At 46.1% G+C, this 13,848-nt stretch overlaps 1 protein-coding gene across 4 annotated transcripts in view; it reads left to right on the top strand.

The window, feature by feature from the left end:
- The window catches only part of Kif2c (kinesin family member 2C), a 23,865-nt gene that overhangs the window by 5,501 nt on the left and 4,516 nt on the right, over positions 1 to 13,848 (top strand). For 2 of the 4 annotated variants that reach the window (XR_002822773.1, XM_023724231.1), the window contains exons 3-13: positions 1,377 to 1,478; positions 1,637 to 1,700; positions 4,869 to 4,991; positions 7,509 to 7,609; positions 8,133 to 8,228; positions 8,746 to 8,800; positions 8,884 to 9,046; positions 10,720 to 10,810; positions 11,674 to 11,737; positions 11,808 to 11,899; positions 12,960 to 13,102. Coding sequence is in view for 3 of the 4 variants with exons in the window: in XM_023724231.1 (XP_023579999.1) it covers positions 1,377 to 1,478; positions 1,637 to 1,700; positions 4,869 to 4,991; positions 7,509 to 7,609; positions 8,133 to 8,228; positions 8,746 to 8,800; positions 8,884 to 9,046; positions 10,720 to 10,810; positions 11,674 to 11,737; positions 11,808 to 11,899; positions 12,960 to 13,102 (1,094 nt within the window). In the remaining variant the exon portion in view is untranslated. Of the gene's footprint in view, positions 1 to 980; positions 1,237 to 1,376; positions 1,479 to 1,636; positions 1,701 to 4,868; positions 4,992 to 7,508; positions 7,610 to 8,132; positions 8,229 to 8,745; positions 8,801 to 8,883; positions 9,047 to 10,719; positions 10,811 to 11,673; positions 11,738 to 11,807; positions 11,900 to 12,959; positions 13,103 to 13,848 lie in introns of those variants that run through there. The other 2 variants (XM_023724232.1, XM_012516477.2) reach the window with 2 other exon arrangements.

The following is a 13,848-nucleotide window of genomic DNA, read 5'->3' as shown; positions in this document are numbered from 1 at the left end:
AAAAAAAATTAAAACTGGGCATGGTAGGGCTGGCCAGATAGATCAGTGAACTAAAGCGCCTGCTTAGGCAGAGTGCAGTGGCCAGGGTTAGATCCCTGGTGTGCTGTGCCAGCCCCGTCCCCCCCGCCCCCCCGGGGTGCGCTAAAATGGTGACTGATAGTGTGCGCCTGTAATCCCAGCATTTAGGAAGCCGAAAACAGAATCATGGGGGCTGGGCAGATAGCGCAGTAGAAAAAGCACTTGCCTGGGAAGTGCAAGATCCTGAGTTCAATCCCTGGTACCACAAAAAAAAAAGAAAGAAAGAAAAGAAAAACAGAATCACTACATGTCCAATCTATATAGTGAGACCCTGTAGATTCTGTCCTAAAAATATGAAAAAACAAAACAAAAAAACTGGGCATGGTGGCGCACTCTTACAATACCAGTACTTGGGAGGCTGAGGTAGGAGGATGGTTGTGAGTTTGACAGCCTAAACTGTATAGTGAGACCCTGACTTTAAAATAAAAAATTGGGAGTGCCATGCCAGCCCCAGAACTGGGTATGGTGGTGCACACCTATAATCCCAGCATTAGGGAGGCTGAGATGGGAGGATCACTATGAGTCCACCCTGTATCAAAAATAAAATTTAAGGGGCTGGTGAGATGGCTCAGTGGTCTAAAGCATCTACTTAGAACAAGCTTAGCAAAGCACTTGGACCATGGTTCAATCCCCCAGCACCACATGCCAGCCAGTCCTGCCCCCTGGTGGGCTGAGCTGGCCACACACACACACAAATAAATAAAATTAAAAAAAAAAAAAAAAGACCCCCCCCCAAAAAAAAAGGTAATAACTAAAAAAGAAAAAAGCTTTAGTTGTTTCTAAGGGTTTGCAGGGGATTCTGATGATGTAAACCTAGAATTGTGACCTCATTTTGGGCGTGACAGGAAACTGGATAAGAAGTTTCTGTGTCAATAGAAAATGTAGGTAGGGTTAGGGTTAGGTAGCAGCTGTTGGGAACTTGTTCTTGTCTTTTAAGATCCTGGAGGCCTTCCCTTTAGATTTCACCAGACAAGTTGTTTTCTCCTCCAGTGAGCCAGCAGGAGGTGCTCAAGGGCTGTGCCCAGCAGGACAGGGAAACCAGGTTCTACTGTGGACTGCCTATTAGTCTGCCTATCTGCATTCTCTGCATTTCATTCTCATTCCTGAGATCTAGTTTTGGCTTGGAAATAAGATACTCGTATCTACCTAATGCCAATGGTAAATTATTACAAGGGACTGCTATATAGCTATCAGGACTTTGTGGAACTTAAGCTTGGTAAAGCTGAATCTAGGGGTGACTATGATTACAGATGCATTTGGATTGCATATGACTTTACTGAAGCTTTTCTTCCCTGCAGATTGATTTTGAGGATGTGGCTGCAATAAACCCAGAACTCTTACAGCTACCTCCTTTGTACCCGAAGGACAATCTGCCCCTGCAGGAAAATGTAACTGTTCAGGTAGGCACCTTCCATTGGGTCACAGCTAAAACCCCAGAGAAGTCATTTCTTTTCTGGTTTGCTGGTTTATTTTTGGTACTGTGTAGTATATGGGCCTGGGGTAACCCCTTTAGAGTTGATAAAAGTCATATATTTTGGTTGTTTGGTTTGATTTTCAGAAACAGAAACGCAGATCAATCAACTCCAAAATTCCTGCTCCAAAAGAAGGTAATTGGATTTATGGTGAGGCTGGGGTCCGAGTTGTGAATGCTATAAAATAGACACATGACTCCAGTTTAGCAGGTGACTTCTGAGTAGGCTGACTCCTAACCTGCACCCTGAGCATCTCAATGAGAAGCAGTGTAACTCACAGCTAAGCACTGTGGTACTCGATACATTTCAGAAACTGGGTTACTCACTTAAAAATATTTACTCTGGAAGCCAAATCCTGGTTCTGGGGAGAGGAAGCCAGGCCCCAGTGGACTTGTTTCCTTCTGCAGGGAACAGTCTGCCTTGGAGTGAGGCTGTGAGGATAATGGGCAACTCAGTTGGAGCTGTGTAGAAAGCCAGGCCATGATGTGTCAGTCAAGGGCTTGGGGCCAGGGACAGTTGACAACAGCATTGTAGTCTCAGAGAAAATTGAGATTGCTCTGCAGAAACAGTATGAACCTGCTTTGTTTACTACATGCTCCTGGTAAGGAATGGATGTAATCTCAGGCTGGCCAAAGTATAGCTCATTACTCAGAGCCAGCTCTGGCTGCATGCCATTAAACTGCACAGCTGTCCTCTTCCAGGTCACCGTTGTTTTGCAGGTTGTGGTGATGTAGGAACTCGGAGAGTTTGTGGCTGGAGCTTCTGGTTGCTGGGGGCTCAGATGGAAGATGGTGCTGACACAGGCTTGAGCAGGGCTTGGGGTGGGTCTTGTGCTGACTGTCTCTTGCTAGTTGTACCCTGAGGGCCTACAGGAGAGATGGGAAATGGCATTCCATTCTACATGTGTCTCTGCAAAGAGTATTGGTGCAGCGCCTCAGGCATGCTAATAATCACCTGCTCTGGCAGGCCTGGTGGTGCATGCCTGTGTCCCAGCTCTTGAGAGGCCGAGGCAGGAGGATCCCTGAGAGTTTGCCAGCCTGAACTACATAGCAAAATCATCTCAAAAACAAGCAAAACAAATCACCTGCTCTGCCACTGAGCTACACTCCTGGCCATGCAGCCATCTGTGTTTTGTTTTTGCATTGAAACTGGAACCTTGTGGGGAACTATCTGCTCGGGACCCCCACCTGTCCCTCTCTTGGACAGGAGCTTTCTTTCTCTCAATAAATATATTCTGCTTATAAAGAAAAAAAGAAGGAAACTGGAACCTTGAACATGTTTAGACAGGTGTTTGCCACCAAGCTACATCTTCAGCCCTTTTTCCTCTGTTTTGGTTTTCATTTTGTTGTTGTTGTTTTATTTTCATTTTTTGGTACCAGAAATCAAAATTAGGGCTTCACAATTGCCAGGCAGGTGCTGCACAGCTAACCTACGTCCCTAGCCCTTGTTTTGTCTTTTGAGACTGCAGCTCCTTATATACAGTTCAGCCTGGCCTGGAACTCATGAACTCATTATGTAACTCATGCTGGCATTGAATTCCTGGCTGTCCTGCCTCAGTCATCTGAGCACTGAGATTACAGGCATGCACCACCATGCCTGGCCATTCCTTTCTTCCTTCCTTCATTTATTGATGTTTTTGGAACATCGTCCTGCTGTATAGTTCAGGCTGGCCTTCAGCTCACTATGTAGCACAAGCATCAAGTTTATGACATTCCTTTTGTGTCTGCCTCTGAAGTACTGGGATTACAGGCATGAGCTACCATGCCCAACTTAAATCATTTGTGATGTAGGAAAATTGCAATAGTTATTGTTACTTATAAAAGAAATGGATGACTGATATTCCTCAATTTACAATGGTGTTATTCTTTTTTTTTTTTTTTTTTGGTGGAACCGGGGATTAAACTCAGATCCTTGCTTTTGCCAGTCAAGCGCTTATCCTACTGAGCCATCTCCCCGGCCCCAATGGTGTTATTCTTGATAAACCAATTGTAACTTAAAAGTGTCACTTTAACACACAAAATCACTGGGATGATAGCATATACCTATAATTCCAGTATTTGGGGTTAAGGCAAGAGGATCACCATAAATTCAAGGCCAGCCAGAACTGTACAGTGAGGCCCTATCTCAACCCACAAAAGCCAGGTGTAGTGGTACACACCTATAATCCAGCACTTAGGAAGCTGAGATGGTGAGATTGCTTCAAATTTTGTTTTTTGTATGTGTTTTGTTTTTTGGTACCAGGAATCAAACTCAGGACCTTACACTGGCCAGGCAGATGCTTACCCTGCTGAGCTATCTCCCAGCTCCTCAAGTTTGAAGTAGAGCAACTGGGTGTTCATAGTTCAAGGCCAGCCTAAGCTACATAGCAAGACCCTATCTCAAAAAAGGAAAAAAAAGAGCATTGTACTTTCAAGCCAGCTTGGACAATTTAATAACTTAGCAATATTCTATCTCAACACCCCCGCCCCCAGAACTGGGGATTGAACTCAGGCCCTTGCACTTGCCAGGCAAGCGCTTATTCTACTGAGCCATCTCCCTGGCCCGATCTCAAATTTTTTTAAGCTATAAAGAGCTAGGGATATAGCTCAGTATGAAAGTCCTGAATTTAAAAAAAAGGAAAGTCCTAAATTCAATCCCCAGTATTGCTAGTTGAGAAAAAGATTTTTTTTTTTTTAAGGCAGGGTTGACTATATAGTTTTTTTTTTTGGTGGAACCAGGGATTGAACTCAGGCCCTTGAGCTTGCCAGGCAAGTGCTTATTCTACTGAGCCATCTCCCTGGCCCCAACTATATAGTTCAGACTAGCCTTGAATCAACTATTATAGCCCACGCTGGCCTGAATTTCTTGGCAATCCTCCTACCTCAGCCTCCCAAGTGTTGAGATTATAGGTGTGCACCCCTACTTCTGGCTATAGTTTCTAATGAATATGCATTGCTTTCAAACCATGATAAAGTTAAAAACTTAAAAGTCAAAGCATTGTTAAGTCAAGGGAGTACTGTCGCAGGTATGGATGCTGTTAAGGTCCATGATACTAGTTCTCAAGGACTTGGAATAAGCTTGTTTTGGATTTGCTTTAGGTCCCTCCATTTACTTAAGACAAGTGGGCTTGTGGGAGATAACTTTACCCTAAAAACTCCTGGGCTTATGGAATGTGTACAAATAATTTTTGGGATCACTTGTATTTAGTCTTATTTCCTTCCCTTGGGTAGAAAGAACAGGAAGTTGTTGGGCTTCCCTCCAGTGGCAGGGACCCAGCTACCTTGCGCAGAACCTTGTAGATTTGTGCTGTCTGCCCTGCTCCTGCCCTTGGCTCTCCAGGTCTCCGAAGCCGCTCTACTCGCATGTTCGCTATCCCAGAGGCTCGAATCACCACTCAGGAAAATGATATGGAATTAGAGCTGCCTGTGTCCACCAACTCTCGCAAGCAGTTTCCAGCTACCAGTGAGTAATGAATTTTCTTTTTCTGTTTGAGGCCCTGTGCCTGTACCAAAATACCCTAGCGTACCTCCAATCCCAGGGTTCAGTGCTGTGCTCACTACCCCACCAACACTGTCTTTGTCTGGAAACCATTTGATTTTACTTTCATGAAACTCATTGAGCCTGGCGTGGTGGCCCATGCCTGCAACTCCAGCACTCTGGCTCCTAAGTCAAGCCTGGGCAATTAGGAAGACCCTATCTTTTTTGCTTCGAATGCCTTCAGGGCAGGTTTGGCTGGCTGGAGTTATGGGGATCAAACTACAGCAACCTGAGGCTGACAGCTTTGTGGAAGCAGCCACTTAAAGAACTGAGCTAGGGCCAGGCCCCCAGCAAGACCCTATCTTAAATAAAATAAAAGAGCTGGGGATATTGCTTAGCTAGCGGTATAGAACTTACATGGCATCGACATGGCTTTAGGTTGATCTCTAGTACTGCAAATCAGACACCCAAAACAAGACAGAAAAACTCAGTTGCAACACTATAGTGTACACACACAGGCACTTGCACACAGAGACATGCACGTATTCTTGAATGTACATCTAATTCAGCTTTCACAAAGTAATCACACTCATGTAACACCTGGCTAAGAATGTTACCTGTACCCTAAAAGTATTTTTCACACCTGCTTTAGTATTCTAATCATCACTAGCAGCAGCAGCACGACCACCACCCTGGCTTCTACGATCCTTTTTTTTTTTTTTTTTTTTTTTTTTTTTTGGTGGAACCGGGGATGAACTCAGGCCCTTGCACTTGCCGGGCAAAAACTTATTCTACTGAGCCATCCCCCTGGCCCATCTACACTCAGTTTAAAATCATTTTAAAAATTCCCGGTCAGGGACTGGGAGATAGCTCAGTAGCGTAAGTGCCTGCTTGGCAAGTGCAAAGTCCCGAGTTTGATCCCAGGTACCAGAAAAAAATAAATAATTCTCTGGTCAAAGCTGGGTGTGGTGGCATATGCCTATAATCCCAGTACTTGGGAGGATCATGTTAGTTCAAGACCAGCCTGGGCTACAAAGTGAGCTCAGTGCTAACCTGAACTGCATAGTGAGACCCTATCTCAAAAAGACAAAATGAAAAATTAAAAAATAAAAATTAGTTGGACTTAGTGGCACACACTAGTAATCCTAGCACTAGGGAGAAGTCACAAAGGCCTGGCTTTTCTCCAAAATGTGTAGAAAATAAGATTGGCCAAATAGCTCTGGGGATTAAAGCTCCTGTTTAGGCAGCCACAGGGGTTGGGAGGGTCTGCCTGCCAAGCCAGCCTTGCCCCCAGGGCGCTCTGAGATAGCCTTTGAGATTGGGCCTGGTGGAGTGGCCTATATTCCCAGCTCTTGGGAGGCTGAATGCAGGCAGGTCACTACGAGTCCGATCTACATAGCGAGACACTGTAGACCCTTACTAAAATACTTTAAAAAAAAAAAAAAAAGATAGAAAGTCCTGGTCCAAGAACCCATGCTATGTGCTAAGCTATGCACTACACTATTTTAAGATATTTTGGTTTTTTGTTTAAGATATTTGGTTGGGGGAGAGATTTTGTTCCTAGCAGCCTGGCCTTGCAGAAAGGGAGGCTGGGTTCCGAGTGTAGGCTGAAGTACAGGAAATCAAGTCTGTTCATACTTTAGGAGGGTAAGTCCTTGCTCAGGGGCCTGGAAATTGGCCAACCTGAGGGAGCTGTTGGGCTTTAGTGACTCTGGTTGCCCTGCAGCTCGCCTCCTTAGGCCCTCTTACCCTGTAGTGGCTGAAATACCATTGATGATGAGCAGCAAGGAGGTGGAGAAAGGGGTCCACTCCACCAAGGCAGCTCTTCTACACACCCACAAGCTAGGGGAGATGGGCTATCTGCTTCCTGCTCCCAGTGCAGCACAACATCTGTGCTAAACCCGCCTGCCTGGGCACCTGAGTTCAAATGCTTTATCACCTCAAGGTTGTGTCTTCTAGCGGCCATGGACTCAGTCTTTCACAAGATTGAGAGAAGCCCTCTGAAGTATTTGAGGTCATCACAGCCAGGGTTTCAACCAGCACCTGAAGAGCAGCCCCCAGCAAGATGAGACTATGAAAGGCTCTTTGAGCCTTTTTGTTATTGAGAAAATAGCCACAGAAACATAGTTTAGATCAGAACTGAGGTACTGCTGGGTTTGGTGGCACATGCTTGTAATCCCAGCACCATTGATGAAATAGAAATCCCAGTACTTGGGAGAATGAGGCAAAAAAAACTGCCACAAGTTTGAGGCTAGCATGAGCGACAAATGCCAAAAAACCCAAAATTGGTGTGCTGCTCTCATGGCTGTGATCTCACATTAGGCAAATCATTACTTCACGGATGTATAGTAGTCACACCTGTTGACCCTTCTTGCATACAGTGATGTAAAAGGCAAGGACCTAGCATAGGCCTATTCCCTGGAAAGGCCCAGGGCTCAGCAAGCCATCCAGACAAGAGCCAACTGACATAGCTGATAACAGTGGGCTTCCTTTTTTCCCTAGTTCGGAGGAAATCATGTATTGTAAGAGAAATGGAAAAGATGAAGAACAAACGGGAAGAGAAGAAGGCCCAGAATTCTGAAATGAGAATAAAGCGAGCGCAGGTACCTTTGAAGCCTTGGCAAGGGCTTTTGGACAGGCATCCTTCCCTGAAGCCTGATGGGTGGCGGGTCGAGGGGTCAGGACCCAGCCTTTCCCAGGCTTCATTTTCAATATCTAGCAGTTTGATTTCTCAGGACTGAGAGAACACATACATAATTCAGAAATGTATTTGAATGTCCTCAGGTGAGCAATACTTGATGCCAGCTGCCCTGGGCAAACTGTCACAGTGCACATGTTATGTCCCTGGGCTGAGCAGTCATCCTCTCTTTCCCTGCCACTCACTGCCCATACTGCAGGGACCCCTGCTGTGGCACCTTCCAAGGTACAGGAGGTGGCTCTTGTACCACCTCCTAGGGCAGTGCGGTGCATCCTGGGCTCTTGTGGGTCTCTGTTGTCCAGGGCTTTGCACGTGGTTTCTCAGCTTGAGCCAGCAAGAGCCAAAGCTATGGTTGCTGCCACTGAGCACAGAGTCTGGGAGCATTTGCAGCTTGACAGTCTGCCATTTTTTGTTCTTGTCTCAAACAGGAATATGACAGCAGCTTTCCAAACTGGGAGTTTGCCCGGATGATTAAAGAATTTCGTGCTACTCTGGCATGTCAACCACTTACTATGACTGACCCTGTAAGTAAATTGAAAAGCCATGTGCTCCTTCCTGAGTAGGTACAGAACTGAAGGACAGAGAACTTGTAGTGATCTCTCAACCTAGAGGTGTGGCTTTTTCACCCATCTCCCTGTGTAAGGACTAAACTGAGAGCCCCTCATAAATTGAGTGTTACCACTACTACCTTTTACTTTGTTTTCTTTTTCTGAGGCAGGTGTGGCTCTATAATCCCCTCTGGCCTGGAATTCATAATCCTCCTGCCTCAGCCTCCCCAGAGCTGGGATTACAGCACATGTCAGCATCCCCAGCAGCACCCTCCCTTCCTTTTCTAACAGTTTGGTCGGCAGAATCCAATGGGATCTAGGTGGGAGGTCTGGTCTTTACAAACTGCCCCACCCTGCCTATTATGGGTTGGCTGGGCTCTTGCTAATAATTGTTAAAATTTATTCTGAAACCACCTGTAAACACCAGAGTGAGAAAACCGGCAGGATCTGTGGTGCTCTGACTCTATGGTGTTCTTTTCTCATCCTCTTGCAGATAGAAGAGCACAGGATCTGTGTCTGTGTTAGGAAACGGCCACTGAATAAACAAGGTAAGCTGCTGAATCAGGAAGCGTCTTCAGACTGGGATACCCTGTATTCAGAGAGCAGCCCCTGAAGTACTCTCTTCCCGCAGAATTGGCCAGAAAAGAAATAGACGTGATTTCCATTCCAAGCAAGTGTCTCCTCTTGGTGCATGAACCCAAATTAAAAGTGGACTTAACAAAGTATCTGGAGAACCAGACATTCTGTTTCGATTTTGCATTTGATGAAACAGCTTCAAATGAAGTTGTGTACAGGTTAGTCCATTCCATCTCTTTTCCTCCTTGGTGTGGGGCTGAATTCAAACCTGTTCTTGGCCTCATGTCTTCTGTGGTCAGCTCTGGTTCTCAGCACCAGGAAGGTCCCATTACGTAGCTGCTGCTCCTCAGCGGCTCAGCAGCCTTGAGTGGATCATGAGTGAGGCATCACGTGTTACTTGGGGTGGTGGGCAGGCTCTAGAGTCCTCCCAGGGCTGATGCAGCCACCCCATTATTCACTGTGGTTAGCAAACTCAGGTGACTCCCGATCTGCTTTGAATAGTACACACCCTAGCCTCACTTAAATCTAAGAAATAAAATTAAAAATTCCATTTCTTGGTTGCACTGGCCACATTTCATAATAAGTAGGCTGCATGTGGCAGAGGCTGTGCTTAGACAGAAAGTTCTGTTGGTTGGCCCTGCTGTGGTACAGAGGGTGACACACTGGCTCCTGACCCCTTTGTGGAAGCTTCTTAAACCAAAACTGCTTTGTTTTTAGTTTTCCTAAAAGAAAGAAATGTGACAGACTGTGTGTAACCCACAAAGCATATAATATTTAAGTGTAGGTTTTCCCTGTTCCTTGAGTGTTTTATGCTGGAAGTTATCACAGCTGAGGTTTTCATCTCCTGCCTCTGGAGAGAGGAGGGGCTGGATGGTGCATGATACGAGCCGCAGCTTGCTCCAGTTAGCTCATAGTGTGTAGATTTGACCTAGGATTGAGATGAGGTGGAAACACTGAGACAGGAGAGGAGTGCCGGGATTAGAAGTCAAGGTCCTGGAAGCTCAGAGGTGGAAGGACTGTAGTTTAGGAAACACATTTTGGGGATAGATACTGGTCCTTGTATCCTTACGTTTTTAATCTGTGAATTCAGCCACAAACAAACACAAATCAACCATATTAAAAAAAAAGTAAATTGTGTCCCCTACTGAACATATGCAGACTTTTTTCTAATCATTTTCTCCTCTAAATAATACAATGTAGCAGCTGCATTGCATTTATATTGTGTTAGGTATAGGAATTGTTTCTAAGCGAAGTGGTGGCTCACTCCTGCAGCCTGTAGTCCTGGCCTGCTGAGAAACTAAAGCAGGAGAATAGCAAGTTTGAGCCTAGTCCAGACAACTTAATGAGTTCTTGTCTCAAAATTTAAATGAAAAAGCTGGGTGTGGTGGTGCACGCCTGTAATCCCAGTACTTGGATTAAGGCAAGGGGATCACTGTGAGTTCGAGACCAGCCTGAGCTGCATAGTGAAACCCTGTCTCAAAAAAGAAAAAAAAAAGAAAAAATTAAGTGAAAAGGGTTAGGGAACTAGGAAAGCACTCTAGTTCAATCCCCAGAACTTTTTTTTTGAGAAAGGGTTTCACTATGCAGTTCAGGCTATGAGCTCACTGGTCTGAAACTCACAACGATCCTCCTGCCTCAGCTGCCCATGTACTGGGACTATAGGCATCAAGTGCCACTATGCCCGGCTCCTATCCTTAGCACTAGAAAAAAATAATCCAGCGATGATTTAGATACAGGAAGAGGTGTATTGGGTACAAAAGATGTGTCATTTTATATAAAGGACTTGTGCACTGGTGATTTGGGTATGGGGTAGTGCCTTAGCCAATCAGCCTTAGACACTGAGGAGTAGCTGCACAAACACTCTCACCCTCTACTCCATTTTTTCTCTCAGGTTCACAGCAAGGCCACTAGTACAGACGATTTTTGAAGGAGGAAAAGCTACTTGTTTTGCATATGGGCAGACAGGAAGTGGAAAAACTCATGTGAGTATTTGCACCTGTCAGAGAAAGGCTTCCTCTGCCATATTGGGTCCATAAAAAGGAAAATAAGAATGGCATTGTGGTGTAAGTTATGATCCCAGCACTCTAGGAGGCTGAGGCAGGAAGATTCCAAGTTTAAAACTAGCCCAGAGAACTTAGCAAGACCCTATCTCAAAATTTGAAAGTATGAAAAAGGTCTAAGTATGTAGGTCAGTGCAAAGTATTTGGCTTCAATCACAAGCTCCACTACCACCACCACTAAAAAATAAAGGAAAACTGTGAGTTTCTTGAAGAAAGTCCCTTTGAGCTGGGTGTGGTCATACGTACCTGTATGCCCAGCACTCAGGAGGCTGAGGCAGGATGATTGCCTCTTTTTTTTTTTTTTTTTTTTTAATGTATCTGGTACAGAGCTTCACTATGCAGCTCAGACTCAGTGATCTTGTTTTCAACCTCCCCAGCTCTGGGACTATAGGTGTTTGCCACCACATCTGGTCTTGGCCAGCACAGAAGGGGTTGGGGGTGGGGCCAACACAGCATGTGGTGCCAGGGATTGAGCCCTAGTCTCTGCACTTGCTTAAGCAGGCACTTAGTCCACTGAGCTATCTCACCAGCGCTGTTGCCTTGAGTTTGAGGCCAGCCTAAACTATATAGTGAGTTCAAGGCCACCCTGAACTACATAGCAAGACCTTGTCCCCTAGAACCAAACAATCAAGCAAATAAAGTTAGAAAGCAGGAGCCCCATCACCAGACTCTCTGTGCCAGGTCCAGTCTCTGGTGTGGCCCACCATGGCATGAGAGCCAGTAGTGTTCTGACTTGAGCTAAAGGTCTTAACCACAGGGATCTACCTCTTCTTTCTCTTTCACAGACTATGGTTGGAGACCTGGCTGGCAAATCCCAGAATGCATCCAAGGGGATCTACGCCATGGCCTGTAAGTAGTGCATTCTGTGCACTGAGTGTGGGCACAAAAGCGTGGTCACTTAACCAGACTCTTCCTCCAGCCCAGGATGTGTTCCTCCTGAAGAATCAGCCTCGCTACCGGAATCTGGGCCTGGAAGTCTACGTAACATTCTTCGAGATCTACAATGGGAAGGTGAATAACAGCCCCGCTATGTGGTTTGTGTCCCCCTTGCCATCTGCTAAAATCTGACCATTGGCTAGAAGTTGTGGACCCAAACATCCTGTTGGCTGTAGGGCCTTTGGTGTGCTCAGCCCTGGCATGTGTAGGAGGCTTCATCTGATGCTAACAGGTGCCCAAGCCCAGCGCACAGAATGGGAGCACCTTGGGTGGAAGGGCACTTTGGGTGTGCTTGGCTTCCCTATATCCACCTCCCTCATGAGCCTTCCCTGGCTCTGCACATTCTCTCTCTCTCTCTCTCTTTTTTTTTTTTTTGTCTTTCCATTTTATATATTTGGTACAGGGTCTTACTCACGCCCTTACTCTGCTGCAAGCAAAGTGTGCCCCAGGGCAGGCCCCGTGCAGCATTCCAGACAGAGATCGAACCCTGTTCCCTACACTTGCCAAAGCAGATGCTTAGTACACTGAGTTATCTCACCAGCCTTTCTGCACATTCATGCTCATTCTGCCTCTAATTTTCTGTGTGTTTGTAGAGTGGCCTTCCCAGAGCACAACCTAAGTCATAAAAATAGCTAATAGTACCACCCACAGGATATTATGTGCTAAGCATGATTCTAAGCACTTGTGTCAACTTTACAAATGAGAAGCAGCAGACTAAGGTCTTGCCTAGGCAATGAGTTAAGTAGCAGAGTTCCATCAAACTGAAGCAAATTGCTTCAGGTCTCAAGTAGAATGATACCTGTGGGTTCATTTTCTCTCCAGCTTTTTTTTCTTTTTCTCTTTTTTGTTTGTCTTTTTGAGACAGTCTCACTAAACAGGTCAGGCTGGTCTCGAACCTACAACAATCCTGCTGTTGAGCCTCCAGAGTGCTGGGATTGGAGGCCTCCTTGCAACAATCCTGCTGTTTAGCCTCCAGAGTGCTGGGATTGTAGGCCTCCACCATTAGTCCTGCCTTTCCCTCTGGCTTTCTTACTGCCAGCCCTGTCTAAGCCAGGCATGGTCTGTAGGAAAGCAGTATTGGGCAGGGCTGTCAGCACCTGTGGCCCCTAGGCTTAACGCCCCTTTCCCGGCACAGCTGTTTGACCTGCTTAATAAGAAGGCCAAGCTACGTGTGCTGGAGGATGGCAAGCAACAGGTGCAGGTGGTGGGGCTGCAGGAGCACCTCGTTAACTGTGCAGAGGACGTCATCAAGATGATCGACATGGGCAGTGCCTGCAGGTCAGTCCAGGCAAGGGGAAGGGGTCATCTTCTGATGTCTGGTGCCAGAGACAGAGTAGCTTATGTTCATTTCTGTTTCCACATACTGCTGCTGCTCCTAAGGGCTGTAAGAATCTGCTTTTTTTGTTTTTTGTTTAAGGATCTGTACTTTGAAAAGGTCTCAGTAAAGCAGATGACGAGGCCAGAGGCTCATCAGCACTGAGTTAAAGCTGCTTTAGTTCAGGCATGCTTCTGGCATCCACGGGATTCTCCTTGTTTCCCTCCTTCTATGGTGTAAGTTAGGTGCTCTGGATCTGTTCTGGGCTGGAAGTAATGGGACTATAGCTCCTCTCTACAGAAATAGGGAAGACCTGAGATGGTGCAAGGAGTAATGGACAACTATAGAGGCCCAGGGAGGGCTGCTGTCTTCAGGGCTCCTGGGTTTGGTGGTCATGACCGCACCTCTCCCAGCATGCCCTGTAGCTGAGGGCATTCCTTTGGACCTGTGTCCTCAGGGGCTCAGGTCTGGCCAAGGCCTTCGCACAGAATCCAATCTATTCTGATTCAGTTGCCTGGGAGATGTGTTAATTCCAGAATAGGAGAGAGAGTTGCTGTTTAGGGAGGACAGAATGGACACAGGATTCCTAGAATCCTACTAGTATTCTTTCTTCGTTACCAGAGAACTGGAGACTGGGATGGCTTAGACTCCAGGGCACCCTAGAGTGCAGTAGCCCCAGAAACTCATAGCCTTTTTTTTTTTTTTTTTT

Source organism: Octodon degus, unplaced genomic scaffold (assembly GCF_000260255.1).
Source record: "Octodon degus isolate 3935 unplaced genomic scaffold, OctDeg1.0 scaffold00107, whole genome shotgun sequence".
Classification (NCBI taxonomy): Eukaryota; Metazoa; Chordata; class Mammalia; order Rodentia; family Octodontidae; genus Octodon; species Octodon degus.
Note: the sequence above shows the minus strand (reverse complement) of the source record. Positions and strands in the feature narration are given on the sequence as shown.